The 20,137-nt window shown below is 41.0% G+C and overlaps 1 protein-coding gene across 8 annotated transcripts in view; it reads left to right on the top strand.

The window, feature by feature from the left end:
* Cdin1 (CDAN1 interacting nuclease 1) overlaps positions 1 to 20,137 on the top strand; it is a 211,334-nt gene that overhangs the window by 107,675 nt on the left and 83,522 nt on the right. For 6 of the 8 annotated variants that reach the window (XM_052723468.1, XM_052723470.1, XM_052723465.1 and 3 more), the window contains 2 exons: positions 6,912 to 6,977; positions 7,566 to 7,671. The exons of 1 other annotated variant lie outside the window; for it this stretch is intronic. In XM_052723468.1, the coding sequence (XP_052579428.1) occupies positions 6,912 to 6,977; positions 7,566 to 7,671 (172 nt within the window). Of the gene's footprint in view, positions 1 to 6,911; positions 6,978 to 7,565; positions 7,672 to 14,492; positions 14,554 to 20,137 lie in introns of those variants that run through there. One more of the 8 variants, XM_052723466.1, reaches the window with a different exon arrangement.

Here is a 20,137-nt window from a genome sequence, read left to right on the forward strand (position 1 = left end):
CCATGCTTTTCAATGCTGTATCCTCTCTTCAGTTTTTCTTTCTTTTAAGGGGAGGGGGTGATTTTAGCTTTTATGGGGGCTTTTGAGACCTTTCAGCAGAAGGAGCAGTGGAGTGCAGGGAAGAAATGGTGACAGTGAGGAGCGCCAAGACCGTTTGCACCTCTAGGGAAAATACGAAAGACCTGGTCCTGGAGACAGAAGATGAACCACTCATCAGCATAGGTTGGCATGTCTCCAGGTCAAGGGGACTTTCATTAGTGACTTGAACAGCCACTGTTGGGTGCTTATTCTTGTTAAGTTTAGCTTAATAAGGATGGCTCTGGAGATGTTTTATTCTTTCCAGTGAATGTTACCCTGTTAGTAGACACTAACAATTATTTTGAGTGACACCCGAGAGGCACTTACTTTACCCCTGCCTCATTCCTTCCCCCCCACGTTTGGACAAACCAGCATATTTTACATGGGCACATTTCTAGCATTCGTGTATTATTCTCTGGGACTCAAAGAGGGTATAATGTGTAAAGCCAAATAGGCTTAGTGAAGGATGTCCCTTGCTGTAAGAAATTAGGATCTTTGTTTCTAAGAGTTCATCTGTTCCTGCTGTTTTCTTCTCCACCTTAAAACAAGCATGCTGTGCTGGGGCAGTGATCTTGATGTGATAAACAGGGGATTATGACTTCAGGTGAGTAATAGGCAGCAGGAGCATGTGAGACTTAGAATGCTAAGATTGTTTACCTGCAGATGTTAGCAGTAATAAGAGACTAGAAATAAAATGTGATTATGCAGGCTGGAGGGAGCAGTCACTTAGATTTTTCATAAGGACTCAACCACTGAAATGCCTGTCTATCAGAAGGTTAAAAAGAAGGTAGGTTTTTGAAGTGGCAGGGATGCGCTATTAGGGACATAGGGAATTGGGGTTCCACCCCCTTTCTGAAGACATTGCAGTGAGAAGAGACCTTCCTGGAGTATGCTTGTGCACACTTCCCTCTAGAACTAAGAGACAGAAACCATAGACACTTCCCTGCTGCTTGAACACACGCTTTCTGAAACACCAAAGAAAGGTAATGATGTGCACTGTGTGCTCCAGGCCCAAGGCCCTTCCTTCCCTATTGCTGTGCTTAGATAACATGCCTGCTGTTCTTCTGCTTTCCTGGCCACAAACAGTTTTAGTTGTTAGTGGCAGAAATACAAACAAGCCATTACATTTAAACACACAGAGGACTGATTGGCTCTAATACGGACCCAGCCACTCCCAAGGAGAGAACTTTGCTTCTGGTGTGCCTGGAGTTCAGAAGACAAGGCAGTGTCACCCATAGCTCCCTTCTGTCCTTCTTGGGACATTCTTCTCAAGGCTTCCTTCATTCTCAAGAAGCAAAGACAGTCACTGGTGGTGCTAGTTTGTTTATTTCTTAGAATTATAATCTCAGAAAAGGTTGTCCTGTAATCTCAAAAACAACCACAAAACACAGGATGGACTCTGTTATCATCTGATCTGGGTCTAGTGTCCACTCAGCTGGGTAGTTGGGGGACAATTTGCCAACTACCTAATAGAATCACAGTGTGGGATAGCAATGCCAGGCAGGATAGCTACAGGGCAGCTAAATGAAACAGTCTCTCCCTACAGTGAATTAACTGCAGTTTCCATCTTTAGTCTCCATAGGCACGGCTTCCCTGGAGTAAAATCACGTACTATCACTACTGAATTGACGCAGCGGTCTGGCAGTATCTGCAGACTTGCATATGTAGGCACACATCTACCTCAGGGCTCCGTTTCATGCCTTGTAACTGTGAATATGCCTCTTCCATACACACCAGTTCAGAAGAAAGCTGGGAGAGACAGGCTGACATTCAACCACTCGTCAAAATTCTGAGGTTGGCCAAGAAGGCTCTAGGACTTTCCAGGCCCCCTTGTTTTCTGAGGAGAAACTGGTTGCGGTCTTTGTGTTACAGCTTAGCGCCCTCACAGTAGCTGTCTGGGTGTGTCTCGTTCATCTGCCATGCCGATATGTCTGTCCTTTGAAGCATGAGGCCAAAAGGATTTCCAGTAATTTGCTCTGCTGTTGAAGTTTGTGTCTCCAGTCTCCACAACACCGGGCTGCCAGGACGGCCTACCTAGCCGCTCCTTCTGCTGCTCCAGCTTCTTGACCTCCTGTTTGTTCCCTGTTTTCAGGGCACTTCGGTTCCCCCAGTATTGTCCCCTAAAGACATAAGCAGAGGACGAGGTCAGAGCAGTCTGTTGCAGTCCTTATTAGTGGCTTTGATAAGAGGCTTTGGGGGAAGAAGTTGAAACTAATGGCTGTAATGAAATCTGGGGTTGGGTAAAGATTTCATTTCTGTGTGACAAAGTCTCCCCATTCAATACATATGTGTCCCGTGTACCTCTGCACAGTTCGCATATATAATGGCGACTATTATCGAAGCTCTACTGATGCCTTCAGCAGGAAAGGCTGTGAGACTTGTTCGCAGGGAACGTACAGAGAAGAAAGGTCACAGCTCTAAGCATTGAATTAAGGTTTCAAAAGGAAGTGGTCCAGGCGCATGAAATACTAGAGTAGAAGAGATAAGCTGGGGTTTTCATTTGAATTGATGCATGACTTTGGGCTCCCCGTGCATTCAGTAATTATGTACAAGGTTTTAAAGGATTTCTTTTTAAAAATCATTTGGTGTATTTTGTTTTATAATCACGGGTCGCTTCAGAGTGTTCCTTCTCATTTTCAGATGTTGCAAACTGGAATTTTACACAATTTCTTAGGAAATGATATATTTCTTAGGTTTAAAGATTTTGATAAAACGGTGCAGGTTAAAGAGAACATTTTCCAGTGGTCTTCAGTGTGATTCTTCAGTGTGATTCTTCAGTGTGATTCCTAAGTGTATGTTAACCGGTTTCAGAGGTGTCTTCCTTGTTCTCTGACTAAAACTCAATCCTTTATTTTAAACAAAGAAATTGTGTAATTAGTAACTAATTGCTTTGGATATTTTGGGTATTTCAAGGAGATACTTCAAAGGACAGAGAAAGTAAATGTTCACAATGTTCTTTACGCACATCTAATCCCTCTTTACAATATCACCTAAGAACAGGCCTGGCAATGTAAAAATAAACAGACCTGCGGTGTTTTTGTATAATTGAAATAATAGTATTTAAATGTAGTTTTTAAAATGAACTTCCATTTCTTCTTTGGATGTAGTTTTGTTGACCACCAGTGCTCTGGAAATTAAGGTTATTCGGTTCCTCCAGGTAGTATCAGACAGGTGGCCATCTACCAGTCACACAAGAGGAAAAGGAGCATCCCTCACTCTTCATAAATAGCACACATGATCCAGATTAATTATTGACGTAATTAAGAATACTGTAGAGTTGTGGGGACAAAACGGGACTTGGTTGTCATGGGCTCTCTCTTTGCTCTCTGAGAAGTCTAGGTCATGGTGGACAACTTCTCTGGGCTTCTTTTAGGATATATTAATTAGAATGTGGGACTAGTCATCTCTAAGATGTTATTAGCACAGAAATACTGTTTCATGAGGTTCTGATTATCTATACTTCTTTATTTTGTAGATATGAGGGCTAACATTGTGCTTTTAAGTGATAATATTCTTGTAATTATTTTGGTGGTGAAACCTCGCACCATGGGATCCCTGAGTTTCGGAGCTGTGAACTGCATAGGTTTATGAATGCACCTTGACTAGAAGAATCTTTCTCCCTATCTGCTGTGTGCTCACTGGGTACGGCTGAGAGGCAGGGTGGGGTGAGGGTGCTGAAGTACAAGTTCAGATTTTAGCCCTCACTTTTTCTCCTCTCTTAACAAACTACCCTTTTTCTCTGAGGATACAACACATATTTCAGACATCCTGTTTCAGCTAGGGAGAGTCAAGAATCCTAAGTAACTAGTTAGCTAAAGTATGTGTATAAACCATAAAAACCCGTATGAAATGCGTGGTTCTTGGGGGAAATTAGATTGCACACCTGTCTGTCTTAGAGGAGAAATCTGCAGAGATCAGTAGCCAGATAAGAAGTAGGAATGTGATCATGGCTACCCAATAATAGCACAGTCCCCGGTACAGAATGGGTTTGTGGAGAGACTGCCCAAATCTAAGGACCAGATGAGGGAGGCCTTACTTAAAACACCAGTGATGAAAGAAAAAAGCATGAAGGAAAGGGGTTGCTTTGTCCTTCGCAACCGCAATGAGATGAGGCGCAGACGTTTGTCATAACAGCAGGAATTTCAAAAGAAACCTCCAACTTTGAACCAGCCTCACTGCCTCTGTGCTCTGTTAACGCCCAGAGAGCTAAATGGAGAGAGAATCACCTGTGTAGGCAGGTAGGCGTTGTAGAAAACATCAATATTGTCTAAGATGCACTTTTAATTATTTCAGGGTCCTTTCTGGACATCAAATCCGTGTGGGGAATATGCTGGTAGTGAGAGGGACAGCAGAGAGTCCGGTTCTCAGAGTAACAACATCAGTGTGTGCAAGCCTGTTGGCGTCATCACTGCAGAGGAGCCCACACAGAGTGGGTGGAAAGAAGAACTAAGGGTAGATCAAGGCTTGTAGCTTCAGGCCTCTGAGTTGTAAATGGAGTGTGCCACCCAAATTTTAAGTCTATACCCAGAAGTTTAGATAGTGTTCTAATGTTAGGAACACCTTGGGAATCCAAGGGCCAAGAAAGAAGCATAATATAAAAGATGGGAAGCTGGGCCAGATAGGCTGGCCTTCACGGTACTAAGTGGAGTGATGATTGACAGAACCTTCCCGGAGGCCCAGCACAGTGAGCTGCCTGTTCACAAGTGCTTCTGGCTACACCCTGAACTTCAGGTTGTTCCCTCCCTCCCTAGGGAAATGTGGATGGGTTTGGGAACCACTACATGGGGGATAGAATATGGAGGTGTTATGGCAGTGAGAGTTTAGTAAGTCAAAGAAAGGGCATTTCAGTTGTTTTGAATAACCTCTTATTATAGGAAACAGTGGTAAAGACTCAGATGTGGAGATGCTGTACTGGGCTCAGTTACTGTAGGATCAACTTGGTAGATACTGAGAACATGGAAGGAGGAGAGAGGAGGGGGCAGGAAAGGCAGACAGAGCGACTGAGTCTTTATCCCCTGGTACTTTGGAATTCCACAAAAAAAGACAGGTATGTTCCCTAGCCTCACCGGTAGGTTTGGCTTTGGGGTTTGGGATTTGAATTTTTCACGTTAGAGAAGCCCAACAGTCGCATCGGTGACTTTGGTGCAGGGAGCAGAGGGGGAGTCAGCGATTAAAGAATTTGACTGCACTCGTGGTTTGCTTGGTGACCTTTGAAGTTTTGTTTTGAGCTGCTGTGAGAAACATAATCATTTTTTTTTCTGAAACAAATTTTAACATCTGCAAAGGCTAATGAAGGTAGGATAATTTTAATAAGATATTATCTATCTTTTTTAATGTCAACCAGCTTTTAAAACTATTCATTACTTTTTTAAAATATCACTCAAAACACTAGGGTTGATTGCAATAAACACCTTTTCTATTAACGTTTTTCATGGCCAGAGTAAAGTTAAAGGCTAGAGACTTTGCCAGTCCATTTCTGTAGTTCAATTTCCAAATTCTTTTGTTTTAAAATTAAGCTAGTTTGATTTGTATTTATTTCAACAGCTTGACATTTTGTTTCTTTTTATTTTGTGGTATTTCCAAGAGGGAAGACTGTTCTGAATCCTTGCATCAAGCATTCAAAACTCTGAGTGAAGATACCCACTTCTAACAGCATTCCACTTCAATATCTACTTAATGTGTGTCTTCTCATTAAAGCTTATTTATGTTTAAAATGCTGACCTTTCAGGATGTACACAAGAATGCTCTGAAACAGAGCTTCTCAACACTGGCCATGAAACCACTGTCTTGGGCTGACAAATGGATTGGAAATAAGCTACCCAACCCTGGGAATGGGCCATTAATTTTAATCAAAGTTGATGCAGGAAGGCCAGTGGGATGCATGACAATGTCAACAGCCCAGTAGGTGTGAAGAGACCACTCGGCCTTCCTTGTTACTTGGTTGAGCCATTAGTTGAGGTTGGGTGAAGACAGAAAGCCAGGCCTGGAATTGAATGACCAGGTCACTCCAAAATCTAATGGAGAACTCTCCGTTTCAGAAATCACATTGTAATGCCATTAGAAGTCAAGGACAGCATTTAGAAAATACTGAGAGGTTTCTTTTTTTGTTGTTTTTTCCTTTTTTTAAGTCAAGCACCTTGCTAGTTTTTCAAACTTTATCTGGGTTCCTGTTTCCCTGCTTTCTTCCCTTCCAATGGGGATCATTGATATTTACAGAAGCCTTTGAAAAGATAGGGAAAATATCTTCAGGCCTGTTTGCTTTTCAGAAGTATATACTCAGACTGTCAAACTCTCAACTGCCAGAAACACTTGTATACCTAAGGAATTAAGCAAGATAACTAATTGTGGCAATCTCACTTTTTTCTCCTTTTTGTATGTATAGGAATAGTTTTATTAATTGAAACTAGAGTTTCTTGATTGTTTTAAGGAAGCGTTTATTTCCTGATTGCAAAGGCCACTGTACTTCTGCCTTACTGTAAACTGTCAATATTGACGGCTGACACTAGTAGATCCCTTTTCTTTCCTTCAGTAAGTATATTTATTTTGAGAATTTTCAATTACCAAAAGGAAAAAAAAAGTCGCTCCTGACAGCTTGGATTAATGATGTTTATAATAAAGACATAAAAATGCAAAAAGGACAAAGAAGCATTCTTGTATCTCTGATTCAGGTTTGCGAAGAAAATTCATTTATTCTGACACGGCATTGCACACGTAAGAAAGACACGTATGGCTGCATTAGTAATTTTTACACATATTTAAGAAAGAAAAGCAATTATACTGCTGTCTTTTTAATGGAGTGCCGCAATAAATGATAGTGTTTGTTCTTCCTGCAGATGAAGATCAACTCCGTGCAAAGGGCTATGACAAAACACCAGACTTCATTTTACAGGTGCCAGTTGGTAAGTCCTTGAGCTTGATACGCATCTGTGTGTAGAGGGGGATTTTTTTTCTCACATATTGCCATTAGCAAATATTTTCAGAGTAGCTTATCTTTATAATACCATATTGAAGTGGGTAAAAGTGTTGGAAAAGATTATCTTAAATTATCTCCTACGTGCTTCAGAAGAAGTCTGTTCTTCAACACTTTTCCATATACTTGAGGAATGAGCATGCCTCCTGAAGGCGCTTTTTGAGATGCCATTTTCAACTCATTTCTCTAAATTTTGAAATTTTAAAACATAGGTTTGCCAGACAGCTAGGCACACTTTGGTCTTCTCAACATGTCCCTTGTCGAGCTGCAGAGCAGCATTTTGAGCACTAAGAAAGGGAGTTTGGAAGAATGGGGTGAGGATGACAAGATGAGGTTGTGGCCCCAGTGTGCCTGGCAATGAACTCACACAATGTGTTGTTTTGTAATTACACCCTCAGTGAATGGCAGAGGCTAAAGCCCTGCTCGTTAATGTGAAGCATAGAGAGGCCAGTGCATAGCCGAGGATTTTCAATCTTCCCTTGCCTTCGCCGTGTATTAGTAATGCTTTGTCCCTTAGCTGTGGAAGGGCACATAATTCACTGGATTGAAAGCAAAGCCTCATTTGGTGATGAATGTAGCCACCACGCCTACCTGCATGGCCAGTTCTGGAGCTACTGGAATAGGTAAGGTCCCATTATTTTTCTCTTAAGATAAACGATACTCAGCTGACGTCTCATTAGAAAAAAATATTTTGTTTAGCTGGTAAAAATGCTAGGAGCCTTTTTTTCCCTAGTAAATATAGACTCTGATTAATGTATTCATTTCAGATAATTTAAACTTCTCTGCTTTCATGATGTTGCTTCATTTTTTAAAACTTAAAATCTGTGCTTAAGGTCAAAACTGGTATAGTCTATTTCCTGCTTTACAGTGATTACATTAGTGTCACTTAAAATACGGATAACAAGCTGTGGTGCATAATATGATATAGACACTGGATTTCTATCCTTTTGATGTGGAATTTATGCTTCCTTTTAGACTATAAAAATTAATTTATTCTCAGTCTCTGAAGACAGTATCCAAACCATATGAAAGATGAAAATGATTTAAATTACAACTGTAGCAAACAGTTTACCTATGAAATTCTGTAACCATCTTGAGGAGATGGAAATCTCCACAGTTAAAGGGGGGCAGGTAGGAACAGATGTATCAGATACCTGCTGTTTGCCTGAACCTGAAAGTTATTTTAGTTAGTCCTTACAAAGAGGTTACGGGGGGGGGGGGGGGGCGGGTACATATGTGTAGGCATGTCTATAGTACATGGGTGCATGTGAATACATGCAGGAATATATACTTATGTATAAGTGTGTGTGTGAAGGACCAAAGTTGACATTGAATGGTCTTCCAGAATAACTCACCACTTTATTTATTGAGGCAGGGTTTCTCACTGAGACTAGAGTTCACTGATTCCAGCTTGTCCTGGGGATCTCATCTCTGCACCACCTCTCCCCCACCCCACGGCTGATACACAGCCAATAATCATGTCTGCCTAGCTCTGACCTAGGTGCTGGGGATCTGAATTCCAGTCCTCCCACTTATGTAGCAATGCTTTTTCCACTGAGCCATCTTCTCAGACAGGAAGTTACTTTTATCCCCATTATAACTAAACTGAAACTCAAAAGAAAGGAAGTCGTGTGCTATTCTGCTAGTTATCACAGGCCTGTGTTTCTCTCTCTCCTCCATCCATTCCATTTCTAACACAAGTCATTGTCATCTGCAGTTCAACTGTTGAATCTTCAGGTTTTTATGATTGCACTCTTGTTTTCACACCATGGGTTTTCCTCCATGAAAACAAGAGGTGGGTCACGTGGCAACCTTTCTAGATTAACTGTGCTCCTCTGTCATTGGCCAACAGGAAGAATACAGTAATAAGATGACACATGCCCAGATTATTAAAGAAGGAGATGGTAGCATCTGCAGGCAACAGTGTGGGGTGTGGGTGGGAGGCTATCGAATTTGGCATTATATTGTTACTCAGCTTTACAAAAGGCCAGCAGATCTCGCCCCTGGCAGCTGTGCTAAACTACGCCTACTCTTCGCCATGGTAACAGTGATCATGACAAAATGCTGAATGTAATGGCCTTCTTGATTTTCTTGTGTAATTGTGCGTAGCATCCAAGCTTTACTTTACAGGGATGGAGGAGGGAAGTGCAAAATGTTTTAGAAATCAATGCTGCTTCAGCGTTTCCTGTGTTTTATTCAGCCATTATTCAAATTAGCAGTAATGGAGCAAATTGAATTTTAGATTTTTAGCGATTTTCTGATGGGTTTGAAATAGTAAAGAAAGCATCATTTTTGATCGTATAGGGAAAGCAATGACAAGAAAATCAAATCGCCTAAGTTTAGGTTACTAAAGGATTAAAAACAATTGGTCATGCGAATCACTGTGCATTGGGACTATGTTCTCCTCTTTGGAACTGGTCACATCTTTTCTGAAGAACAAATAGAAGTTCAGTTTCCAATAAGAAAGCTCAACGTAAAAGGCCAAAATCATATCGTCATTCTAAAACAACTCAGCTATTGAGTACCTACTATTCACCTCACACCATTCCGAGGCACATCACATAATCTAGTTACCTCCATGGGAAACCTGTGGGTTACTGACATTGGCTGAAGGGAGCATGAGTAGTCAATAATTTAATACAGTTTCTGTCCAGTTAGGTTGGGTTTTGTAATACAGTGTTTTTATTTAGCTTTCAACAGTTCTGAAAGCTGGTCATTTACTCCATCTTTTTTAAAACATTTGATTTTCTTGTCTTCCATGATGTCTTTTCTTTTTTTGTTTCTGCCCTCTATGCCAGAAGCTTCCTTGTTTTTTTTTTTTTTTCACTTGTTCTTCTTCCTGGTCTCTGGGTAAAGGGGCCCTAGGACTCGGTGCCCACCCTTCTTTTATCTACGTCCATTGCAAATATCTGGGAAGTCCCTCAGATATTTCATTGACTCATGTGGTACATTGTTTTCTGCTAATGTTGACTCCCAGCTCTAACACTGGCTGAGATGAATTCCTGCTGTCCTTCATGGTATCTACTAGGTGTCTTAGATTTGACATGCATAAAACTAAACTCTAATTGTTTTCCTTCAAGCTTGTTACTTTTCTATCCATCCTCAGTTCAGCTAGTGGTGCCGCAGCTTGCACTCAGTTCACAAACCTGAGTTTTACCACAGATCCATTTCACCGTGTCTCAAACTGTGTATTTATGGCCGTCTCACCTGCTCTTGCCTCAGCACCTGTTAGCATCTTTTGGGCAATTACTCTAGCTTTCAAAACCGATTTCCTCAGATCCACAGTCTTACAGTCCTGTGGTCAGCTTTTCATATCTCAGACTTGGAAAACGTCAATTATATAATGTCATTTTCTTGCTCAAAACATTTCATTGCCTTGCTGTCACATTTCAAATAAAATTCCACCTCCTCTCTGGTCTCAGGGCCCTCTGCATGATCTGCCCCACCCCACTCCAGCCCAGTAGTAGATGCACAACACCTCTCCCCTAAGAGCCCTTTTTGTTTTTATGATTCCTATCACCCATTTTCTTGATTTTCCTTGAATCTTGTTCCTTGTTTGTACTTCACATCCTACTCTGGTTCATTCTTTTTACCTGGAAGCTTCTTTGCTTGGTTCTCCACTTAGCTTTCTTCATGTGACATTCGGAGCTCAGCTCATGTCCCCTCCTTGGAAGGACATCCTTGACCACGCAATCTACGATGTTAACTCCTCAGTCAGTTCTGTCTCCTTACAGGGCTTTAGCCCTCCATGAATGAGTGAATTAGTGAGTGAATGAATGACTGAGTAGAAAGTAGTGGAAAACTGCTGTGTAAAACTCTTCAAGAGCACACTCCATTCTATACTGTTATTTTGAAATGTCTTCTCTCTCTCATTGCTTTGATATCAAACTTTAGCAATTGATCTTGTCTTAATTCACCTTTAAAAGACTTCAATTCTGTCTGAAGAACATTTGCTGCTTTTCCAACCCCTGTTTTGGTATGAGCCTTGACTAATTCCTCAACATGCTCCCTTCTGCCTCTCTCTAGTCAAATAGCTAGCTGCTGAGAAGAAGCATTGGGTCCGTAATACATTTGCAAACAGTAGAGTGCCACCAGAAAACATTTCTTCATGAAACCAACTCTCAGAAGCCTTCTCCTCCTTCCTGTCCTTGTGAAGTGAGTTCTTTGACAATTTGGCTTGCATTGTTAAGTCTGCTTTCATATTCAGATGGCAGATAGAGGAGGAAAGGAATTCTGCAGTTGAAGGCCAGATTCTGTGCTTGCTTCTGACATACTGCCCATCAAAGGAGCAGGAGAATGCAAAACTTAACAAAGAGAGACCCACATGCTATGGTGACCAGAGTCCAACAACTGCTGATTAAGAGCATGACACTCACACACATGTTCGGGCCTTCTGCTGTTCTTGGTATCTTCAGGCACATTGTCATCAGGAGCATCAGTTTTAAAGGTGCACTTTATAGGTAAGCTTTTCAGAGACCATCTAAGCTGATGACTGGAAATGATGAGGTTCTTTGTACTTGAACTTGACTTTCACAGTAGTCATTCTTGAAGTTATGGAAGGAATACTGGGCTTGAGTCTAGGTTATGCTGGTCTCACGCCTGGAAACAGCTTGCTTACCTCCAGAACCCCTTGTTTTCTCCTCAAGAGAATGGAATTAATAATGCTGTTCTCACTCTGTGACTGCCAGTTATTTAATACCTGCGAAACACTTTCATACTTGCTGGCAGTCAACAGATATTAATCCTCCTCTGTCTTTGTCCTGTGTGTCACTGTCTGGTGGAATTTAAAGGTATTCACATCAGACACTTTGAATCACCTTCTTTGACAGATAAACGCCTTAGGTAACTTTAGTGCTCAGCTTGGTTGACTTCAGAAGGACACATGCCTGTATTCTGCTGATGATTCCATAACAGTTATCAAACATTATAATTGGTGTTTGCTTGCCACCCTCTTCGAGTTGATGCTATCTAGTTGTTTTATCTATCTTTAAATGCTCAGAGATTGGCAGAATGCCTGTCACACAGTAGGTGATCAGTGGATAGTTATTCATTGCGTGACTATATGTTGGATATACTCATACTTAATAGGCACCAATAATTTAAATCAACTGTTAAGGATTATATGAGACATAGTGACATTAAACCATAATTGATTCAATTTTTTTTTCTTGAGAATGCCATCCTCAGGACAGTGGAAAATGTCTCAATATTCTAAAACATTTTTATATACTTTATAGCTGAACAAGCTTTTACAGCCCTATTTTAGAGAAGTATCATAACTATTTTATATGATTTTAAAGTAGGCAGTGAAAGGTAACCACGTGGCAAATGCATTTTGTAAAGTTTATCAGATAAATATTTATAGTTGTTTGTTTTGTTTTGTTGAAAGATCTTACTCTGTAGCCCAGGCTGGTCTTGAGCTCATGGTAATCCCCCTGTCTCAGCCCCTTGAGTGCAGGAATTGCAGTTATGGTTCTTCTCACCCAGCTTTAAATTGATGACTTCTTTTCCCAAAATTTTTGACTTCTCTGGATTGAAATTTGACATGGAATGCCTTGAAAACCTAGTAGAGAACAATCAGTTTCCTTGGAGATGCAAGAGAGAGAGAGAGAGAGAGAGAGAGAGAGAGAGAGAGAGAGAGAGAGAGAGATATCAAGGGCAGGAGATGAATGGAAGCCTCCTTCCTGCATGTCCGCATTTCAATTATCCATCAAGTCAACAGACCTAAAATAACATATTCTATTGTGCTGGAAGATTTGCAAGTTGAAATTGATGTTAAGAATTCTCATACTCCTTGTAGTCCCAGGCTGTTTGTAGCAGTGCAGGTACAGGTGGCCCCACTACCCTGTCTTATCCCTCTTTTCACTTCACCTGAAAGTTGTCGGTCATAACCCAACCTGCACAGCCATACCCCATGCACATTTCCGCAAACCCTTGCCCTCAGGCAGAGGTGTACATTCCAGTGGTTAACCCTGGGAGGAGTATCTTGGCTCCCTAATTAGCATATTTTGATGTCCTTGCAATGTAGAGTACCACCTAAAAGGGGTTGGGAGACAGAGGTCAGGTTCCTTTTGGCCTTATAGAATCCTCACTGTGTGAGCTGGATGCAGACAGAATGGGACCAGAGCATCTTTTAAGCTTAATGTTCCTGGCATGGACCCATCTTGACTGGGTCTGAGGGACAGTACCAAAGGAAGGAATGCGTACATCTCCCGAAGCCCTTTTGTGCACTGACATTAAGGTATGTGGAGATGAGCACCAGAGGAAATCGGACCTTAATCACATTGTTGTACTTCTACAGAGATTAAGAGCCAGGTTCTATCTGTCAGAGTTTTGAGTGTTTGGCTCCAGAGAGTCTACTCTCCTACAGGCAATGCTAAGCTAATACCTTCTGCCACAGAAATTGATTTGAGTTCATTTCTTCCCTCCCAGGGCTTTTTAAAGATCAGTTATTTGTTCAATGGTCTGGTGATTGCTTTCTCTGGTCAGCAATAGCCTGAGAGAAGGCATTTGGAACAAGGCCGCCAGGCAGTTAAAGTTAAAGAAGGTATGTTTCAGAGGATGGCCAAAGTTTTTCTTGTATTAAGATACTTTCAGGAAGCCTGCAATTAGTCAAATCACAGATTTCCAGTTATTTCAGTCTTGTTAAAAGCAAGGCTGATCACATCTGTCGTAAGTTGGAGTTTGGGCCTCCGCAATAGAAGCTCGTGCAAACCTTCAATTACGGCAGCCTCAGAAGGCGCTGCCGTGGTACACTAACAAGCAGTCATCAGCAACTAGAGACAGATTGACTAATAATTAGCCAATGCGCTGGAGAGGACTTCTGTGAAGGTAAAATATAATAATTTGCCTTTCCATCTCTCATAGTGGAATTGCTTGTGAGATATTGACGTCCCATTGTTCGACAAATACTGGACACTGTTATTAGCTAGAGCAACCTCAAAATATTTGATAAAGATGAGGAAAGTGTTTTCTGTGTACTCAGCCCCTTCATGAGAATGTTTTCTCAGAATAGTCAAACCATTTCATCTGCACCTGGAATGTAAATCACAAGGCTTTCCCCAGCAAGGAGTTTGCACAGTGCACCATCGTTCAGGGTTTGCAATGATGTCTTTAGAAGCAGAGCTGAGCAGAGAAATAGAAATGTAGGTTTGGGCCTTTCAAGTGGGGTTTGCAACAAAGACGTGGTTGTGGCGAGATTGGGAAGAGTTTAAACAAAGGATTAAAAGGAAAAAAAAAAACAAGTCTGTTAGGAAATGTCCATGGGTCACAGTTTCTTTACTTATCTGGGTACCTATGTGTCTGATTGCTACCTTTAAGCATGTTGAAGAGCATTCTGAGGGAGATGTGTTGACCAGTTTCACAAATCCAGGGAAGAATGAAGTGTTGACACGATAGCTCTTCCTGCTGAGCCCACGTAATGGAGTTCATCTGTGTCATGCAGGGTTCAGAAATGTTATGTCAAACCAAATCAACAAAGAAAGGATTGAGTGGCCGTCAGAGAATGCAAACATGCCATCATGATCTGAGCACACAGACAGGTGAGAGAAGATGGCAGTCTGCTGATAGAAAGTGACTGCAGTGGAGTTAGATCCAACAGCCCAACACAGTTCTGTATGAGGACCCTTTCTGTCATGAATTCTAGAAGCATGAAGATCAGGCTGAAATGGATGTAAACTTCACCTTGTATTCATATCACATGGGAAGAAAGCATTTTGTCCATATGGATATACACTTTATTCTTGGAGAACTGATTTCATTGCTGTGATTGCGTCTAGTTGTAGCCAGTCTTTCTTTGGACCACCAGCTCCCAAATAATGATACAGAGACTTTTTATTAATTAAGAAAGCTTGGCCTTAGCTTAGGCTTATTCTCAGCTAGCTCTTAAAACTTAAATTAACTCATTTATATTAATTTATGTTCTGCCACTTGGCTTGTTACCTCTCCTCAGTATCATAAATCCAACTTCCTCTGCATCTGGCTGGCGAATCTCCTGCACATCAGATTGTTTCCCAAAGTTCCCATCTCTCCCCGGAAGTCCTGCCTATCCTCTTCTACCTATCTATTGGCTGTTCGGCTCTTTATTAAACCAATCAGAAGGTGCCTTAGGCAGGTGAGGAAGGACAGAGACACATCTTCACACAGTGTACGAAAAGATTATTGCAACATCTGGGCCCTGGGAAATTTATTTTATTTTGAAAACCTTAGATAGTGTTGCTAGCAATGAAGTAGCCTTGTTTTTTTTTTTTTTTTTTTGATTGTGTATCTATGTATGAGTATGTGAATGTGAGTGCAGTGCCCATAGAGGCCAGAGGTGTCAGATGTCAGCTGTCCAATCTGCATGCTAGGAACCAAACTTAGATCCTCTGCAAGAGCAGTAAGTGTTCTGAGCCATTGAGCCATCTCTTTAGCCTACCAAATGGAATCTTAATGGAGGAAGGGGGATCTTACATATTAGATCACTATGGTTCCAAGCAGTGAATATATTCAGGCAATGTGTTGTTCAAGATGCCAGCTCTGTCCTTGAGTGGTTGACAAGTGAGACTTAGTGTAGTGAATTGCAGAGATAGCACCTAAACCTTGGTTTTCCTATGAATTTTATACCTATGCCCTTTTGGTCCACTATGGAGCTTCGTCTAAGTCTCGGTGAGAAGTGTTGGATAGATTAATGTGTTGGTTAATGAGTACACTAAGCTGGAGCTGAAAACCGCTCCACTACATGAAGCTTGAGGACCCACCTCTGTGTGGATGGACACAATGAGCCAGGTATTCTGTTTGTTCAAGAGCCTTCTACTGTATTCAGAATGAATCTGTAGAGTTGGTATAAAAGCCTGTCATTTGTTCACATGTCCAGAATACAGTGACCCCTGAATTGTTGAGAGTTCAAAGCCACAGAACCAAGGAATTGATTTGTATATGATCCAGATGTTAATTTCAGTGATCAGTTTAAATTCAGGAGACAAGTTGGCTAAAGACTATTTGTTAGGAAGTATATATTTTTAAATGTTTAAGTTAAGTAGAGTTCCTATTTTATTCTGAATTACAATTTGCTCCAAATAAAAAGCCAATTTTAATAAATAATTTTAAGACAGCTGTTTTCAGGTATAATTGACATAAAGTACCCATATTTGAAGTATATAGTTGGATAAGTTTGAAAGTATCACATGGTAGTTGCTGAGTTTGGCTAGCCTCCTTCGGAGTTCACAATTCTCTTTCCTGGATATCCCTTTCAGCGACCCCTGGCCAGGCGCCACTGCCTGCCCTTGTTAGTTTCGGTTACTTTGCATGTTGTGACATCTTTCTTTGTGTTTTGTTTTGTATTATCCTTCCTTCCTTTTCTTAACTTTCTTTCTCTTTTTCTTTTTATTTATTTAGTTAGTTTAGGGCTTTGTTTTACTTTTTATGTTTTTGAACTTTTTATATGTGCATTTTCTGGCATTTCCTATTAATGGAGCTATTATTCTTTTGTCTGGCTTTGGAAAGAAACACAGCCCAGTTATTTCAAGGTGCACTCCTGTTGCTCAGTTGCCAGTAGTTCCTAGAGCACATTCAGTTGCTGTGCCTGTACTAGTATTTGTGTCCCCTAACCTGTGGGTAGACACTTAGTTTCTAATTCTGGCTATTAACAATAAAACTATGATAAGCAATTAAACAAAAACCTTTATATGACTAAATTGCTTTTAAGTAAATACCTACAAATAAAATGATTGGAGCATACAGTGGGTATATTTTGTTTTATGAAATGATTAATCTGTTGTCCCCCAAGGATTATGCCTTTCTCCATTCCCATAGGCCGACTGCTTGTTGTGTATGCTTTCTGTCTTCCCAATTGCTTGATATGCTCAGTCTTTTGCACAGGACTTTCAAATACTTATGTAAAACACCTCACCATGGTATCAATTGCATTTTTCTGATATTACATTTATAATTTTTTATATACTTTTTTGCCATCAGTTTGTCTTTGGAGACACTGCTGCTTCTTTTGTAATCTGTATGCCTTTATTCCTTCTTGATTACGTTATTGTGCTAGCTAGAGTCCCTGCACAACATGATTGATGGTAACACATACATCTCTACTTTGCTGTAGATTTCAGAAGGAAGTTACTCTACTACTAAGATGTTAACTTTCGTGTCTTGCAAATATTTCATCATATTGAGGAGGCTCCCTCCTATCCCTAATTTTCTGGGCTTTTAATTAAAGGTGGGTGTTGGATATTTTTCAAAACACTTCTATGAAGATGACCATATGTTTCTAAGAAGTAGTGAATTATAGTGATTGACTTGGGGGTGTCAAACCGATCTTGCATTCCTGAGATAAAGTACATTTAATCAACAAGCAATAACTTTTTATATAACTTGTGTTTTATTTCACTAATTTTGCAATAGCATTCATAAGCACTAGAGACCCGGTTTACTTTCCTTTTTAAATCCTTTGTCAAATTTTGATGTTTACAGGGTTACCGGTCTTATAGTGTGAATATGAGTTTCTCTTCTTCAGTTTTCAGAAAATCTTTTAAAGACTTGTCAGTATTGTTAAGTTTCAAATATAGTTGCCCAGCCATCTGGACCTGAGGTATATTGTTGTTCTGTTGTTGAAAAGTTTTCTAACTATGAGATCAGTGCAGCAGACATAGGAATTCCACTTATCTATCTATATTTATTATGTGAACTTAGGACTTTGTCTTTCATAGAACTTGTCTCTTTATCAAGTTGTAGAATGTACCAGAGTTAACTTGCTTAAAACAGTCCATTGCTATTTTAATACTTGTCGACTTTTGTTATACTACCTTTGTTAGTCCTACTGTTGAGCTTTGTTTCTGTTTTTTCCAGGTCAATCTGCCTAAAAGTTTATTGATTCTTGTTTTCCCCCCCAAAAGGAATATTTGATCAACTTATTTGTTTACATAATGATGTTTTTTTTTTCCTCTTCCATTGGATTCTACTCATTCCCTTTATTTCCCTTAATTTCCGCTTCAGTCTGTCTTTCCTGAGTTTTCTGGAATGGAAGACGATATTGATAGGTTGAGCTTTTCCTCATGTAGGCACTTGGGTGCTACTGCGTCCCCTCGTCACAGCTCTGTCCTCTCCTGCAGTGCTCGCCCGCTGTGCTTTCGGTTTTTATTTTTATTCAGATCCATGGATTTTCTACTTTTCTTGCTTTTTGGTTGTTGTTTTGGCTTGGCTTCTTGAGGCAATATCTTATTATACTGCCAGGCTCCCCTAGAACTCACTATGTATGTAGTTCAGGCTAGCCTACAACTCACAGCGCTCCTGCCTGTATATCTCATGAGGACTAGGGTTGTAAGCATCTTCCACCCTGCTGACCTGTTGACCTCTCTTTTGGCTCACAAACTATTTTGTTTCCTAATATTTGAAGCCCTCTGTTCTTGGCATATGATTTCGTTCCATTGAGCCAGACAGTAAATTTGAATTATTTTATATGTGGTGGAATTGGCTTTACTGTTCAGACCACTATTATCTCTTTTCTGTATCCATTGTAAAAGAAAATGTATTTATGTCTTTCAGTGACATCTTGTGAATGTCAGATGAATTTCCATTAGTTTTGAGAATTTTTCAAGTTTTGTATAGTATTCCCTCATCTGGAGTTTGTCCTTGGTTTCCATGACCCATGGTATGATAGCAGGAAATAGAAAATTTGAGAACTAACCGATACATAAGTTTAAATTGTGTGCTGCTCTGTGTGGCAAGGTAAAATCTCACCCCATCCTTTCCATCTTGCTCATGATGTGAACCATCCCCCTTCATTCAGTGCATGCCCCCTGTGCACCCTAGCTGCCCTTTAGTGACTGGAAGGCCATCTTGACTGTTAGCTTGACTGTTGAAGTCTCTTGCTTTTTATGTCCAAGGAACCCTTATTTTACTTAGTAATGCTCCCACAGTATAAGAGTAATGATGTAAAAGAGGCACCAGGGCAGAAAACAGGAGAGGCTGGCATGTGTGGCAATGCTGCAGGGTGCATATTGGCTCCAGTGCCCTGTTCGGTTTCAGGCATCCTGCGTCATGAACACATCCCCACAATGGGATCAGGGATATCATGTGTCATTACATCTCTGCATTTATCAGTACTCTGCTGAGGCAGCCTCACTTGCGGGTTTGGAGTCTACTGTATGTACCTTTATTCATTTTTTTCTTGCTGTGACTAACAGAAGCCACTCCAGGGAAGGTTTTGTTTCCACTCAGGTTCAGAGTCAGCCGATCATGGCAGAAGGGTGTGGGAGAGCAGCTCCTGTCATGGTAGAAGCAGAGAGAAGACAGGAAGGGCTTCAGGTAGGATATGCCCTACAAAGAACCCCACAGTGATCTTCTTCTTCCAACCAAGCCCCACCTTGTGCAGCTTCCATCACCTACCAGTAGACTCTGCAGACTGTGAATCTGCTAGCGGATCCATAATTTCGGGAAGTGTGAGCACTTATCTAATCCTCCCCTAGAGATCTGCTTTGCTAATGTCCTGGCATTTCTCAGTCCACTCAAGTGCCCAGTCACAGTTAACCATCTCACCAGCTCTGTACTTCCGGTCCTCTGCTCTGTAAACTCTAGGTGGTTGTTCTTCCCATTCCCTCAGCTACAATTCCTCAGTTAAGGAGCCACAGGCTTCTCACTCTCTGGAAATTGTCTCTTAAGTAGTAACTGGAGTGAGCAAAGCAATCACCTCTTCTGTTTCTAGTCACTCGTGGGTCACCACTCATGTCTCGTTCTTATCACAAAACAGAGAACTATGTGCATTCTACTTCATAGAAGAAGATGATTTCCCAAGTCAACAAGTAATTAGAGTGAGTCAGAGACTTGCCATTTGCCACCCTCGAGATAAATGAAACCTCTGAATTCCTTCTGTCCACTAATAAAAGCCATCCTCCTGCTGTCCTTGCCCTCTCCCTTACATTCCTTCAGTCTGCTCTTTAAGATTTGTGGGAATTCCATTCCGTTTCTCTCCCTCTCCCATCCGAGCCACTGACACTCGGATGTCTCTTGATCTAGTTCTCCCTTATTTTCTCACACATGTTCTGCAGCTCTGCTCGCTAGCCCCGCGTGCTTTCCTTCAATTCCTTTTCCATTACCTTCCTGTGTGTC

The sequence above is a fragment of the Peromyscus californicus genome, unplaced genomic scaffold (assembly GCF_007827085.1).
Source record: "Peromyscus californicus insignis strain IS unplaced genomic scaffold, ASM782708v3 Scaffold_7__1_contigs__length_154581171, whole genome shotgun sequence".
Classification (NCBI taxonomy): domain Eukaryota; kingdom Metazoa; phylum Chordata; class Mammalia; order Rodentia; family Cricetidae; genus Peromyscus; species Peromyscus californicus.